At 36.7% G+C, this 17,191-nt stretch overlaps 1 protein-coding gene across 1 annotated transcript in view; it reads left to right on the forward strand.

Annotated features, from left to right (window-relative positions):
* Positions 1-17,191, forward strand: part of TANC2 (tetratricopeptide repeat, ankyrin repeat and coiled-coil containing 2) — a 251,137-nt gene that overhangs the window by 18,810 nt on the left and 215,136 nt on the right. Inside the window, exon 2 of the mRNA XM_081110818.1 lies at positions 8,624-8,717. Coding sequence (XP_080966944.1) covers positions 8,651-8,717 — 67 coding nt within the window. The 5' untranslated portion in view covers positions 8,624-8,650. The remainder of the gene's footprint in view (positions 1-8,623; positions 8,718-17,191) is intronic.

Consider the following 17,191-nt stretch of genomic DNA (forward strand, 5'->3'; position numbering starts at 1 on the left):
GTGTGTTCAGCTACATGCAATAGAAACTCAAGTAGAATGGCTTAATCACAGAAGATTTTTTCCTCCCAGGTAACAGGAAATAAGGCAGTTCTACAATGCCATCAGGGACACAGGCTCCTCCTATATTTTTTTCTCTGCTATCATTGAAGGGTGGCTTTTGCCTTATGGATTGCAAGATAACTACTTCCTCCCCAGACATTTTAGTTTTTAAAACAGTAGTTTTTCTTTAGTCCTTGCTCATAGCCTTATGTTTTCATTTCATTGGTTACAACTGGTTGTCTGGTCACCATAGATACAGGGAGTCTGATATTTTAGGCACATTACTACCTTATCCAAAATTAGTGTTTTGTTAATAAAAAAGAGAGGGAGAATTTGAGGCAGGCAACTTTAACAGTTGGTAGGTAGTATGCAATTATACATCTCTATTCCTTAAAACAGCTTTGCAAGTTAGATGGTTTCATGTTTGTGGTAGAGGAGAAACTGGGGGTCAGCAAGGCTAAATAACTTGTACAGTCATACAGTTAGTAATTGATAGGGCCAGGACATGAACATAGGTAAATCTCTGTCTAAAGATTACTAGTATACTCTTTCCATTATGTCCAGATCTCTTTATATTGTTTACTTAGCAGTCTGATTTAAGTACGTAAAGACTTTGTATAAATAGCATTTAAGATAGTTTAATAAAATGTGATGCCTTCTAAGACTAGTTTACTGGTGTTTAAAAATTATCATGAGTACCAGAGGGTACCTATTGCTTTTTTTTGGATATGTAAAAATGAAGAGATTCTTGTCGTATCAGAATAGAGATAAACTGTGAATGCTGTAAATAGTTTTGTTGAGATCTGTTCAAATAGGGGATTATCACAAGCATTTGATAAGGACTGTGGCTGACTCTTCAAATGAAACTAAATATAATAATGTTTAATAACCTGGAGATTATACCCTGACTGGTTTGGCTCAGCGGATAGAGCATTAGCTGGAGGACTGAAGAATCCCAGGTTTGATTGCGGTCAAGGTCAGGTACCTTGGTTGCAGGCTCGATCCCTAATAGGGGGCGTGCAGAAGGCAGCTGATCGATGTTTCTTTCTCATTGGTGTTTCTAACTCTCTAGCCTTTTCCCTTCCTCTTATATAGGATACAGAACCCACTTGACCTCTACTCTTCCTAGATATTGCCTTAGTGGTCTAGGTCTGTTGAGTACGCACTGCCAATAATGAATACAGAGATCATAGTTTAAGGATTACTATTGCTGCCCTCGGATATTCAGTTTAATGCTGGTAAGGACATGTATGAGGCTTTTTTTTTTTTTTTAATCTACCTATATAAAGGTACCTCTATACATATTCCCTACATTTTTGGGTAATAATTTACCTCAGTCATAAAACTCAAATGGTTGGTTGGGGTGTGTACGGGAGGCAACTGATGGATGCTTCTCTCTCACATCGATGTTTCTCTCTCTTCCTCTTTTTCTAAAATCAATAAAAACATATCCTCAGGTAAGGATATATATAAAAAAAAGAAAGATTTTGTTGTTTGCCTGGGTAAGGAAAGATGGCACATCATCATTCGGATCAGTATGCATTCTTGTTTTGTAATTAGAGTTCTATAGACAATATCTTAGTTTATTATTTTTTTCTTAAATATTTATTGTTGAAAGTATTACATATGTCCCCTTTTTTCCCCACTGACCTCTTCTAGCCCACCTACCTCCCACTCCCAAGGCCTTCACCACCCCACCCTATTGTCTGTGTCTATGGGTTATACATATATGTATACAAGTTTTTTGGTTGATCTTTTCTATTATTTTTTTATTTTCTTACTATTTGCAACATTTTCTTCAGATCCTATCGGAGTTTAAATCATTTTAATTACATAATTAACGTATTAGGCAGAGTTCTAATGTCAAGGGACTTGTTTCTAGAATTGTACAACAAAGAAATAAGTAAGAATAAATCATTCCCAAAAATGAGAATAAAAAATAATACCAAGCTACTCAAAGTGGAAAAGAATATAGAAAAAGAGTGTTGTTGTTTTTAAAGCTGATTAATAGAATGGAAAATATCCTGCAAAGAAAAGTTAAAGGGAGTACTGTGGTTATTTAGCTTGAATAGTGCAGAAGTGCTTAATTGTTAATTTGATTACATTATCCTATATAATAAAAGCCTAATATGTGAAAGCTTGATATACTAAGTGTCTGGTCGACCAGTCGGCCGTTCAATCAAAGCGTAATATGCTAATGATATGCTAAGGCTGCTCAACTGCTCACTGTGATGTGCACTGACCACCAGGGGGTAGACAGTCAACCAGGTTGACCAGTTGCTATGATGTCTCCTGACCACCAGGGGGTAGATGCTCTGACTGGTAGGTTAGCTTGCTGCTGGGGTCCGGCCAATTGGGACTGAGCGAGACAGGCTGGACACGCCCTGGAGACTTCCCCAGTAGTGCACTGGTGGGGTCCCTCGGCCTGGCCTATGCCCTCTCGCATTCTGGGACCCCTCGGGGGATGTTGGAGAGCTGGTTTCGACCCGATCCCACAGGCCAGACCAAGGGATCCCACTGGTGCCTCTAGTTTTACATAAATGCTTAATGCAGGGGAGATATTGTGCTCCTGTTTTGAATAATAGGATAAGAAAAGGCTTTAGATAGGTAGGAGAGATGAAGGTTGAAGATGAAAATTGATTGTCTACTAATAAGAGAGTTCCAGAAGATGTTGAGATAAGAGATGAGTATCCAGCGTTGGTGGACCATTTAACGGAGAATAGTTAATACTTCTCCTAAGTGGTTTAGACCAGGTGTCACAAACATCAAAGCTTAGAGGTCACATAGATAACAGTATGTTTGTATCAGTTAAGTATATGACAGTTAGAAATGATTGGGGCCTGAGAATGGGTTGGTTGTTGTTATTCTGCCAGAGATTCGCTTGTCAGGTATTTAATGATTTCTCCTGAGAGAGTTATTTTAAAATTTGGGTATAAAATTTGGAAAAGTAAGATATAATTTATCCGTACATTGCTGTCATTAATCCAATAAGCTCAAACTGCCATTTTCCACTTAGCTTCAATTTTGTGGAATTTCTATATTTTATTACAGCAAATTTCCTAGTGATGTGTTAATTTGAATAAGGAAGTCATATTACTAAAATGTAACTATGAGATGGGTAATTAGCTTTTAATAAGTATATGTTTCATTTCATTCTTTATGCATTTCAGTCAAGTTTTATAGAATGTTTTAGAACTAGCGAAGAAAAAACCCTCTGTACTTCAAAAAGTGATCATCATTATAATTAATTTATTCCACCCATCAGTATTTTTTCATTTAAATTAACTTTAGAATGTTATCTTGGTTTATTTTTAGATGTGAGATTTTTATTCTTTTTGACTCCTATTCTTAGTAACTTAAAATAATTCTAATAATCTGTGCTTATAATTTTTTTCACTTGAAACTTTGAAGAAGTATACATATATATTAGTAAGGTCTAATTGAGGCAAAAGTTTGAAGTATGACTAGAATTTTCTTGGGTTTTCCTCAGATAAAAATTTGAACTTGCCTGGAATTTCTTTGCCATTCCCTATCTCTGTTGCATGATCACCCTAAGTATTCCCCATTGTTCTAGTTAATTCATAACCTGGTCTTGTCTAATTGAAAGTTACTTATATTGTATCTCCTTATGTCTTTATCAGGTTACTAATCTGATGAATCAAGTCTTTGCTCAGTTATTCATTCATTCATTTACTCATTCAAGAAGTGTTGAGAACCTCCAGGAGACAGCACTGAGGATAAAAAGAGTAAGATCAGGTTTCTCTGTAAGGGATTTGACTTGGACAAATCAAATACAAACTGAGGAAATGTAATTCATTAATTCAATAAATATTTATTTGGCACCTACTATTTAGCAGGCACTATTGTTCTGTGGTTATGGACTTGCAGCAGTGAATAAACAAGCAGCTCCCATGCCATTGTGGAGTTCATATTCTAGTGGGGGAACCGATAATAAACAAATAGGTATATAACATTATTTAGAGATAAGTATTTGAAGAAAACTAAGAGATAGGAAGAGATGGGTGAGAGCAATGGAACGTAAATCATACCACCAAGTTGTGTATCACTGAGTTAAAGCAGCTGGTCTCTTGTACCCTTGTGTGAAAAGCCATTGGTGTCTCTAGTCAGCATAGAGCAATTCTCGAGAAGTGGGGGCAGCTATGAGCCATTAACACCTGGAGGATGGATGTACTGATACTGTAATGGGGGTCTGTGTGGGACATCATAGTGTCCACTAAACCAGGATATCTTCCTCCCCCTCCCCATACATTTTAAATATATTGATTTCAGAGAGGAAGGGAGAGAGATAGAAACATCAATGATAAGAGAGAATTATTGATCAGCTGCCTCCTGCACACCCCCTACTGAGTAACAAGCCTGCAACCTGGCCATGTGCCCTTGACTGGAATCGAACCCAGGACCCTTTAGTCCCCAGGCTCTATCCACTGAGCAAAACCAGCTTCGGCCCCCTCCCCATAAGTTTTTTCATAATTTTCTTGGTGCATTTGCAGACGAATGCCAATAAGTGACAGTCCTTTTTTTTTTTTTTTTTAAACTCACTAGATTAAAGTAAAATGTATTAAAATATGTGATAGTGCCACAAAAGAAGCATTATACATATTTTTAAAAACAAGAACTAAATGAAATAATACTTCTGAGACTTTTAATTTGGATCATTAGATTTAGAAATTTCATAGTCTTAGTTAAGCTTTAGGTAGATTTACTGTGTTCCCTACTTAAGAATAGGCACTGAGGAGGAACACACAGAGCATAGGTTCAAGTACGGCCTTAAGCATTTATTACCTTAAAACTGTGGTCATGCTATCACATTTCTTTACCTCAGCTTCCTTCTCCATAAAATGAAGTAAATACCACCCATCCTAACATGGTTTTGACGAGGACTAAATGAGATCCTATATGTAGAATTTTTTTTCCTCACTTGTATCCACATAGAGATTCTGATATATAAGAAAATAGTTCTTTATTATCTTCTAAGAAAATACAAATTGAAGAGTTATAAGATTTAGTATTAAAATTTTATGGTAAGGATGAATATTAAAAACTCTCCTCACAAAAAAAATTCTGTAACTTTGTATGGTGACGGATGTTAACTAGACTTATTGTGGTAGTCATTTTGCAATGTATAAATATCAAGCATATTGTACACATGAAACTAAAGTAATGTTGTATGTCAGTTACACCTCAATAAAAAGATAAATTTTATGATATATTTAAAATTATGAAGTATATTTCATATATATCCTTACATATAATACTTAAATATTTCAAATATTAGTGAAGTAAATACTTACCAAACTTAGAATTTTTTTTCTCAGTCTCATAAAGTAAAATTAAGGGGGAAAAGTTGGAATAGTTCTCAAGATGAATCTCTAAAAGGAATATTTAATAAATGCTTGAAATGTTCTTTTTAGGATTCATTGCCATATTTATCTTTACTGATAAAAAGGGTAAGTTATTTTTTGGTTTTCACCTTAGTCTTTATGTTTTACATTATATCTTTTGATCTTGCTAAATTCACTTAATTCCAGTAGTTTATAAATTCTTTTAGGTTTTCCAAGTAAATCATATTGTCTGTAAAAGTGGCATTTTTAAATTTTCTTTCCACTCTTTATACTTTCTGTTTTATGTTCTTACCGTTTTGTACTGGCTAAGACCTCTAGGACCATGTTGAATGCAGATCACATTCTTCAATCTTGGGATATATTTTCAATTATTCACCATTAAGTACGATGTTTGCTATTATAGTTGTTTTTTTAAAATATATTTTTATTGATTTCAGAGAAGAAGGGAGAAGGAGAGAGACATAGAAACTTCAATGATGAGAGAGAATCATTGATTGGCTGCCTCCTGCATGTCCCACACTGGGGATTGGGCCCACAACCCAGGCATATGCCCTGGCTGGGAATCAAACTGACTTCCTGGTTCATAGGTCAACGCTCAATCACTGACCTATGCTGAAAGATACACTTTTGAAATATTAAGGAACTTCTCTTTGATTTCTTATTTTGTACTAGTTTTTAAAAAAATCATAAATGAATGTTAAATATTATCAATTGCTTTTGCTTCATCTATTGATGATTTCTCTTGTTGATTTGGTAAATTTTATTAATTTTATGTATTAAATTATTTTTGCATTTCTGGATTAAACCCCCACTTAGTCCTGATCAATGTATTGATAGATGTGATTTTTGCCAGTATTTTACTTAGGATTTTTACATCTGTGTCAACAGAGAGGTCTATAATATTTCTTTCTTGGACCTTGTGTCTTTTGTTATCAAGCTTACGCTTTTTTTAGAAAACACATTTGGAAATATTCTGTTTTTCTACTCTCTGGAACAATTTGTGCAAGATTGATATTATTTCTTTCTTAATTGCTGGTAGAATGTATTGTTGAAATCATCTGGGCCAAGAGTTTCCACTGTAGGAGTGTGTTTTTACATTACATAAACAATTTTAGTTCACATATATATATATATCTACTAGTTGGAATCTACTGTTAACATTTTGCTATGATTGCTTTATTACATAAATAGTCTTTTAGTGGAGTGCGTATTTAACATAATAATAGATAATTTTGAGTTTAAAGCTACCAACTTACTATTTGTTTTATATTTTATCCACATATACTATACTTTACTTTTTCTCTCAATTCTTACCTTCTTTAATTCAATCAGATACTTTAACTATTCTTTTTGTCACCTTTATTAGCTTTTAACAGCTATCCTAGAAATTACTACATGAAGTTTGAGTTATCATAGTGTAGTGTAAAATTGTTACTCCTGCCACTTTCTGCACAATGCAGGTATCTTAGAAACTTTAATTCAATTTACCCCACTTCTGAATTTTTTGTTATTGTTGTCATATATTTTAAATCTACATTTGTTTTAAACTTAAGCTAGTAATATTATTTTTACAGTCATCGTTTATTCATATTTGTCAACATATTTACCTTTACCATGGCTCTTTCTTTTTGCATTCCTATGGTGTTTTTTTCTTGTATCCTTTTTCTTCTGTTGGAAGAACTCCCTTTTTGTATTTCTTGTACTGATAAATTATTTGAATTTTTTTCCGAAATCACTTTTATTTCATTTTCAAACATTTTTAACTGAATAAGTTTTTTTGATTGGCCTCTGTTTCTTCCAGAATTTTTAAGAGGTCATTTAATTGTCTTTTGCCATTCATCATGACTGTTGAAAGTTATCTTTCAGTATACTGATTCTTGCTTCTTTAAATGTGTTTATTTTTTCTTCTGGCTGTTTAAAGATGTGACTGTATGTCTCTCATCAATGTTAAAAAAATTTTGGTTTTTACCACTGCATATGTTTCTTTCTTATTTTCTCTCTCTTTCTGGAATTTCAATGATATGGATGTTAGAACCCTTCAATGGATTCCATATGCCCCTTACACTGGTTTCTATAAATTCAACCGTTATCTCTGCTTTGGTTTGGATATTTTCTGTTAACCTTTGTTTTAGTTGATATTTACTCTGTTCAATCTGCTTGAGACAGCAAGTACTGACAACACTTTGGGGAAATTTTGCTCTGACGAGCAAGGATATAGGAGCAGTACTTGGACCATGTGGGAATAAAGAGAGGGGTTTGTTTATGTTATTATTGGGATGACTCAGTACAGAGAAAAAATTGAGTGAGAAAGAAAAGGAAGATTATTTTTGGATAAAAGTCTTTGAGAACATGGGAGAGGACAAAGCATAATTGGAAGGATTTTTCTTTGATAGGAATGGGACATAAAGAGGAAAGGCACTGATTCATGTATATCAGTAGTCTTGTGAGGTGGAATTCTGGCTTGACCAATGGAAAATCTGCAGCAGCTTTAAGTTTCTAGACTCTTAAACCTTTGGGTGTCTGTATTGGGCATATGGGAAAATTGTCCAAGAAATGGAGAGTCAAACGAAAAAAGGTAGACTGTATTTATAGCTACCTAATTCTGTTTTCTGTTTCTGTGTACCCTCAGTGACAACTATCTTTATCTTTCTGTTTTTTAAAATATGTTTTTATTGATTTCAGAGAGAGAGATAGAAACATTGATCTGCTGCCTCCTGCACACCCCTACTGGGGATTGAGCCTGCACCTGGGCATGTGCCCTGAAGGGCAGTTGAACTGGTCACCTCCTGGGGCCTGGGGCAAAGCTCAACCAACTGAGCCACACTGGCCAGGGTGCTACCTTTATCTCTTAGCGTACTCAAAGTACTATGATATACTTGTAAGGAAATGTTTATACATTAAATCAATATTAATTAATTAAATGTTTTTGTCAGTTATAATTTTTGTACTATGTTTTTAAACATAGTTAATTCCTTATAGTGCATTCTAAAATATAAGCATAACCAATGGACGCAAGACACGGGGCTGGGTGTGGGGTGGTGAGGGCATGTACTGGGGGGTAGGGGAGGCCCGGGGAAGGTCAATGGGAAAAAAAGAAAAAAAGGAGACCTATGTACTACTATTTGTAATACTTTAAACAATAAAATAAAATTTAAAAAAATTCTGAATTTTGAATAGAAAATCGAGTTTCCTAATGTATTTTCCCACATTTTATTTTGTAGTTTTGTGAGTACCAGAATAGCACAACCATGTTTCGGAATAGTCTCAAGATGCTTCTTACTGGAGGGAAATCAAGTCGTAAAAACAGATCAAGTGGTAAGTGACTAGACTACATTTATTTGGTTTGATATTTTAGAAAAGCGAGTTCTTTCATTTAATAAACAAACAATTTATTTGTTTATTAAATGGCTTATTTAATTTAGAAAAAAAGAAAGTTACATTCCTATAGGCTATTATACTCTACTAGAGGCCTGGTGCACGGATTCGTGCATTGGTGGAGTCCCTCGGGCTGGCCTGTGCCCTCTCATAATTGGGGACCCCCTGGGAGATGTCAGACTGCTGATTTCAGCCCAATCCCCGCAGGCCAGGCTGAGGGACCCCACCGGTGCACGGATCTGTGCACCGGGCCTCTAGTATGCATATAAGATCTTTGGTTAATCTCTTCTCACCCTCCCCCGTTCCCTCTGAGATTCATCAGTCTGTTCCATGTTTTCATTCCTGTGTGTTGAGCATCTGCCCCCGGTGGTCAGTGCATGACATAGCTACCAGTCAAACAGTCACTTAGGCTTTTATATATATAGATTAAGAGGTAGGAACACTTGAATACTTACCAGGAACAGTATGTGAAGAAAAGTATGTGAAGACAAATATTTACCTGTAATATGTGAGAGAGTAATACTTCTGTGCACGACTTATTAAAAACCTTCTAGACCTAAATTTACTTTTTGAATTAACATGTGAAATTATTTTAGCCCTAGACACTCTGGGGATTGAGACTATAAAAATAGGAACTGTCCTTAAAGGGTTATATAGAAAATGAAATATAAATTGAAGATTTCTACAGTCACTAAAATAAAGTTTATAAACTTTTTTTAAAGAACAAAGTAGTTTCTGGGCTTTTATGATAAAAATAAACCTAAAATTTACATGTTGGGAGAAATAGTGAAGAAAAATATACTAAATGATTTCTTTGAATGGGTTGTAGATATTTATTATATTCTTTTAATACTTTCAACGTTCTTATTTTTCTGCATTTTACAAGTTTACATTGGTAGTATATTCATTATCATTCATTTAAAACTGTTTTTAACTCCCCTTGTGATTTCTTCTTGACCCATAGATATTTAAAGGATAATTGTTAATTTCTAAGCAGTTGATAGTTTCCTGGTTATCTTATTATTAACATAGCTTGACTGTATTGTTATCAGAGAACCTATTATATTATTTTACTTTTTTGATATTTTTTGAGATTTGCCTTACAGCTCAGCATATGATCAAATTTGGTGAATGTTCTGGATGCACCTGAAAATAATGTGGATTCTGCAGTTATTGGGAGCAGTGTAGGTCAATTTGATTAATATTTTATATCCTCACTTATTTTTAAAAATATTTATTGAGAGAGTTATGATTAAACCTCACACTATGATTATGGAACTGTCTGTTTCTCCTCGTTCCTGACACTTTGCTTTATGCATATGGAAGCTATCTTATTATATTCGTTGAAGTTTGGAATTGTTATCTCTTTCTGTTGAAATGACTATTTTACAATAATGAAATGTCCCTCTTTATTTCTAATACTGCCTTTTGTTTGAAAGTTGATTTTGTTCGATAGTAGGATGACTATCCCAGCTTTCTTTTGATTAGTGTTTGCGAGATATGATTTGTTCCATTCTTTTACTTGAAACATTTCTATAGGTTATACTGTTAATAGCATATAGTTGAGTTTCCTTTTTTATTCATTCAGACAAGTCTTTTAAGGGTAATGTTGGTTCATCTATACTAATTCAATGTTATATTTGGGTTTAAATATAACATATTACTATGTGCTTTCTTCTTGTCCTACCTGTTCTATGCTCCCCCCTCCCCTTTCATGCTTTATTTTGGATTGATCAAAATATTTTTTTATTATTTTCTATCTCCCCCTATAGACTTGGAAATTATATGCTATTATAATTCTTTCAGTGGTTACCTTAAAGATTTAAACATCAATCAGTTTGATATCAATTGGTACTTTTACCCTCTTCTTGGACAATGAAAGAACTTTAAATTCTTTTCACCTATATGTATTTTAAACTCCAGAAGACATTAATATTGTTGTTTTATGTGGCCACTATTACTTAGATTTACCCAATATTGACCTTTTCATTGATTTTCATTCTTTTTGCCATCCCTCATTTTCTAGATGGGATAACCTTTCTTTTTGTCTAGAAAACATCCTTTATAATTTCCTTTAGTTGGTATTTTCTTGTGGCAAATTTCCTTTAATTTTGTTTACCTGAAAATTTCTTTATTTTTCCTTTACTTCTTGCAGAATATTTTTGCTGGGAGTAGAATTCTAGATTGGCAGTTTATTTCTTTCAAATATTCTTCATTGTCTTCTGGCTTCTTGAATTATTTCTGGTGAGAAGTCAATTGTCAGCTTAATTGCTGCCTCTTTAAAGGCAAGCTATATCTTTTTCTCTTTGTTTTTAGTTTTCTACATTTATATTGATGTGCCTAGGAGTGTTTTTCTTTTTACCTATCCTTATTTGTCTTCTATTTATTTATTTATTTATTTATGTTTGTAGGGTTTCTTGAATCTGTGGCTTTATGTCTTTCACAGTTTTGACCTTGAGAGCTTGTTTGGAGGTTCTAGCAGGGGAGCGCAGCTACTCGTATACCCTTGACCGAAGACCGGTCCTCTCCTCGGGGGGGAAGGTCGTCCTCTTCGACCCACCGAGCGCGCAGCTTCGGGAGGGACGCACATGGATCAGTGAGGGAGGAGGGGGACACCCGCCTAGCCAGCCAGATCAGCCGAATCAACCCTGGCGATCAATGGGGTGACAGATGTCGCAGCCAGATCGCCCTCACATCCCTTTCACAGTTTTGAAAGCAATTATCCATTCTCTCTTCAAATTTTAATTTAAAAAATTTTCTCTCTTCTTTCTATACATTTGGTAGACCATATGGATATCATCTATGTCTCTTATATTCTCTTTCTATCCTTTTGTCTCTGTGCTTTAGTTTATGCTGGGTATTTTATTTTGACATATCTTACAATCATGAATTCAGTCTTCACTAGTATACTAGTAGAATATAATCTATTCTTAGCCATATTCAGTTCTTAATTTTAGTTTTTATATATTTCAGTTCTTAAACTTCCTTCCATTTGCTAGCTTAATTTGTTAAAACTTAGAAATAATTTTATGCTTATTGAAAGGTTGCAACAATAGTATAAGGAACTCCACAGATTCACAAATTACTTACTTTTCACTGCATTTGCTTTATCATTCTCTCTATATACATACACACACGCTCTGTTTTCCCCTCTCCCTCACTCCACCTTCTTGCTCACTCACTTTAAAAAATATTACTTGAGCCTGGCCGATGTGGCTCCATGGTTGAGCGTTGACCTATGAACCAAGAGGTCATGATTCCCAGTCAGGGCACGTCAGGTTTCAGGCTCAATCCCCAGCAGAGGGAGTGCAGGAGGCAGCTGATCAATGATTTTCTCTCATCATTGATATTTCTATCCTTCCTCTGAAATCAACAACAACAAGAAAAATTAAAAACTTTGTGCTTTAGCAGTTACAAATTAATGTGTTCTAGACTTTTGACTAACTACTGCTTTAGTAGATATCATATTATTAACTCCACACATGTCAAAGCTCTGTAGTATTAAAGCTAATTCCTTGGATTTACTAGGTAGTTAATGATATCAATAAGGATTTGGGAGTGTCTTATTCTAGTATTTATTTTTCTCTGTGGTTTTTCTTGTCTAATGTTTATAATTTACAGTACAAATTATCTAAATAGTGATTTATATTTTGTATGGAAAGAACCCTATTTGTAGAGAAGCAGTATGTTTTTTCAAACATACTCCAAAGCAAGAATTTCAAACACAAATAAATTGTATCTTAAAAAAAAAGAAAAGTGTATTTATGGAATGATATCATTTGTGTTTTTATCATTACAGTTTTTTCTGTAGTCATTAATGAGTAATTGGATGACTACTTTGTTCTTACATTAACTTTGAATCATGGCTTATTTTTAAGATTAATAAAGTCAGATTTCTCATAGGTATAATCATTTTCTTGTTTGTGTTAGGAAACCAACTTAATATTTAGTTTAAGAAGCATTTGTAAAAAAAAGTAAATTGCCTGTTCTAATTTGTCTTTTAAATGATTGATCTGAATTTCTGTGTAGGCCACTAGATAAATATTTTAATATTTTTGTTTTATATCAAGTAATAGCAAATGAATTTTCTCAGGCAAAGTTTTCCCTCTACGAACACGTGAATATCAACTTTGAATTTTATAACTTAATTCAGATTTATGATGTGAAAATTGTTTCTGATGCATGTAGGACTAGGTACTCCTGAGTTTTGTGCAACCACAATCAGGTAACTCTTGAATTACGAGTTATAAGAAAAATATATGTATTTCTGTGTTTACTAAAATTTAAATGTTTATATATTTTTCTTAACTCATAACTTTATTATTTAAAATCATGCAAGTAATAAAAGTTCAAATGTGCTTCTTTGATATAAGTAATGTCATTATTTGGTATCATTTTCTCATTGTTTTGGTAAAGCATCACTTAGGTATGAGGGGGAAAAATGCTGTCAATTTCAGGTATTCAAGAACTCAGAGAGTACCTTAAGTATAACACAGCTGTTAGGAGCAAAATAAAATTACTAACCAATTATTTTGCTAGAAGTCGTCTTATAGCAAAATAAAAAATGTGAGGAAGGCAGAGATGCAGAATAAAAAGCAAACAAAGTGGGTAAAACTTATAGTTAAATATAAGTGCTGATACGGTTCTGCAACAAGTAGAATTTATTCCAGGAGTGCAAAGATGTTTCTATATCAGAACATTAACAGAAGTTTTTAATAAGCATAACCAATGGACATAAGACACTGGGGGATAGGGGAGGCTAGGGGACTGTCAAGGGCGGGGGGGGGGGGGGGGAATAGACACATATGTAATACCCTTTGTAATACTTTAAGCAATAAAAAAATAAATAAATAAAATAAATAAAAAAAACTGGAAAGAAAAAGAACATTAACAGAAGTTTTTAAATGAGAAAAAAATTTAAAAGCCACGTTATTGTGTCATTCTATTTGAAAAAGAGCATTTTATAAAACTGAGCATTAAAATAGAAAAGGGTGCTTTAAATATAATGAAAAATTTTCACCAAATCCAACATCTAAACATCATACTAAACAAGGAAATGTAGTGGCCAATTCTTAAAACAGAAACCTTTAGCGATTTCTCCTGTTACCTACTCTTTTTCAAAATTGTTTGGAAGGTTCTAGTATACAATTAGGACAAGAAAATAAAATGACTAGTATTAACATTGGAAAAGAAAAGACAGTCATCTTTATTTTAAAATGAGGTGAAAATCCCAGAGAATCTAGTAAATATCTACTAGAGACAATAATATAACTTGGCAAGGTGATTGGTACTTTCAGCTCTACCAGTATTTACTGATTAGAAATGTAAATGAGGAAAAAATTACATTCACAGTGATAATAACCATTAACACATTGTATGTGGGAAACGTATTTATATGTTTTACGTTGACTGGTAGTAGAGTGCGGGACACGTATTAATACGTTTTTTATAGACTAGCGGTAGAATGCGGGTAACGTATAAATATGTTTATTTTTATACTTTTTTATTTTTCTAAAGGGATGCTAACATGCAGATATACGAATTCCAAAGGACAAAATTTGGGTCTCTAACACATACAATGGTGAATTATGTATGTGCTTCCAGGTATAACGGTAATCAATCTATTCAACTGCAAAAATGGCCCGCGCCACCTGTTAGCATGCGATAAAAACTACCCGCAAACAATGTGTTAAATTCTCATGAAATTTGAGAAACCTAATTGGAGTTGGACAAATGGAAAGACATATCATATTTCTTCTGGGTTTACACATAAAGTAAGTTTTCTTTTTCAAGTCATTTTTTATTTTTCCATTACTATCCTATTCCCATATAATAAAGAGATAATATGCAAATTGACCCTCACACCTCACAAGATGGCTGCCTATGACCAGGCTGGCAGGGGGGTTAGTGAGGGACGACCAAATGACTGAACAGCAGGCTGTGTGGGGCGACCAGGCTGGTGAGGGGGGGCAGTTTGGGGCGACCAGGCCAGCAGGGGGACAGTTGGGGGCAATCAGGCCAGTAGGGGGAGGCAGTTAGGGGCAACCAGGCAGGCAGGGAGGGCAGTTGGGGTCGACCAGGCCAGCAGGGAGGGGCACTTAGGGGCAACCAGGCTGGCAGAGGGGGGCAGTTAGGAGTGACCAGGCTGGCAGGGAGGGGACAGTTAGGGGCAACCAGGCTGGCAGGGGGGTTAGTTAGGGGCGATCAGGCCAGCATGCAGAGGCAGTGAGGGGCGATCAGGCTGGCAGGGCAGGGGCAGTTAGGGGCGATCAGGCAGGCAGGCAGGTGAGTGATTAGGAGCCAGCAGTCCAGGATTGTGAGAGGGATGTCTGACTGCTGGTTTAGGCCCAATCCCCGAGATTTGGCCTAAACCGGCAGTAGGACATCCCCCAAGGGGTCCCGGATTAGAGAGGGTGCATGCTGGGCTGAGGGGACCTCCTCCCCCTTGCATAAATTTTGTGCACCAGGCTGCTAGTTGATATCCTATATAATAAAGAGATGATATGCAAGTTGACCATCACTCCAACACACAAGATGGCCGCTCCCATGTGGTCAAAGATGGCTAGCAGGTGAGGACAGTTAAGGGCAACCAGGCCTTCAGGGGAGGGCAGTTGGAAGCGACCAGGCCTGCAGCGAACACTTAGGGGTGACCAGTCCTGCAGGGGAGGGCAGTTAGGGGTGACCAGGCTGGCAGGGAAGGGCAGTTAGGAGTGACCAGGCCTGCAGGGGAGGGCAGTTGGGAGTGATCAAGCCTGTAGGGGAGGGCAGTTGGAAGTGACTAGGCTGGCAGGGAAGGGCAGTTAGGGGTGACCACGCCTGCAGGGGAGGGCCGTTAGGGGTGACCAGGCTGTCAAGGAAGTGAAGTTAGGGGTAACTGGGCCAGCAGGGGAGGACAATTAGGGATGACGAAGCCTGCAGGGGAGGGCAGTTATGGGCAAGCAGGGGAGGGCAGTTATGGGCAAGCAGGGGAGGGCAGTTAGGGGCTTCCAGGCTGGCAAAGGAGGGAAGTTAGGGGTGACTGGGCCAGCGGGGAAGGGCAGTTGGGGGCGACCATGCCTGCAGGGGAGAACACTTAGGGGTGACCAACCCTGCAGGGGAGGGCAGTTGGGGGGACCAGGCTGGCAGGGGAGGACAGTTAGGGGTAACCAGGCTGGCAGGGGAGGGCAGTTAGGGGCAATCAGGCTGGCAGGGGAGCAGCTAGGCATCGATCAGGCTGGCAGGGGAGTGGTTAGAGGGTGATCAAGCTGGCAGGCAGAAGCGATTAGGGCAATCAGGCAGGTAGGCAGGCAGGTGAGCAGTTGGGAGCTAGCAGTCCTGGATTGTGAGAGGGATGTTGACTGCCCATTGGGATTGGGCCTAAATGGGCAGTTGGACATCCCTCGAGGGGTCCCAGATTGGAGAGGGTGCAGGCTGGGTTGAAGAACACCCACCCCCCATGCACAAATTTTGTGCACTGGGCCTCTAGTATAACATATTAATTTCAGGTTTACACCCCAGTTATTAGACATTTTAAAACTTACTAAGTCATCACCCCCCCAAAAATCTTATACCCACTTGACACCATGCATAGTTATTAGAATACTAGAGGCCCAATGCATGAAATTCGTGCAAGGGGCTTGGCTCCCACCACTGCAGCGGCTGCCTCCTCTGCCTCAGCCCCCTGCCCACCATGGCGGCTGCCTTGGCCCTCACAGCCCCGGCTTCGTCTGGAAGGTCGTCCGGAAGGACGTCCTACCTCATTAGCATAATATGCTTTTATTATTATAGATTATTGACTATATTCCCTATGTGTACTTTATACCCCCATGACTATACTGTAACTGCTAATTTGTACTTCTACTGCTAAATCCCTTCACCTTTTTCACCCATTCCCCTAACACCCCTCCCATCTGGCAAACATCAAAATGTTCTCTGTATCTATGAATCTGTTTCGGTTCTTCTTGTTTATTTTGATTTTTAGATTCAATTGTTGATAGATATCTATTTATTGTTATTGTATTCTTCATATTTTTTTATCTCTTTTTGCATTCTTCATAAAGAAGACCCTTTAACATTTCATGTAATATTGGTTTGGTGGTGATGAACTCCTTTAGCTTTTCCTTTAGCTTCCTATCTGACCTTCAATTTTAAATGATAACTTTGCTGGGTAGAGTAATCTTGGTTGTAGGTCCTTGCTGTTCATCACTTTGAATATTTCTTACTGTTCCCTTCTGGCCTGCAAAGTTTCTGTTGAGATATCAGCTGACAGTCTTATGGGAGTACCCCATAAGGAAGGGGTGGGCAAACTTTTTGACTCGAGGGCCACAATGGGTTCTTAAACTGGACCGGAGGGCCGGAACAAAAGCATGGATGGAGTGTTTGTGTGAACTAATATAAATTCAAAGTAAACATCATTACATAAAAGGGTACAGTCT

The sequence above is a fragment of the Myotis nattereri genome (genome assembly GCF_964212035.1).
Source record: "Myotis nattereri genome assembly, chromosome: 16".
Taxonomy (NCBI): domain Eukaryota; kingdom Metazoa; phylum Chordata; class Mammalia; order Chiroptera; family Vespertilionidae; genus Myotis; species Myotis nattereri.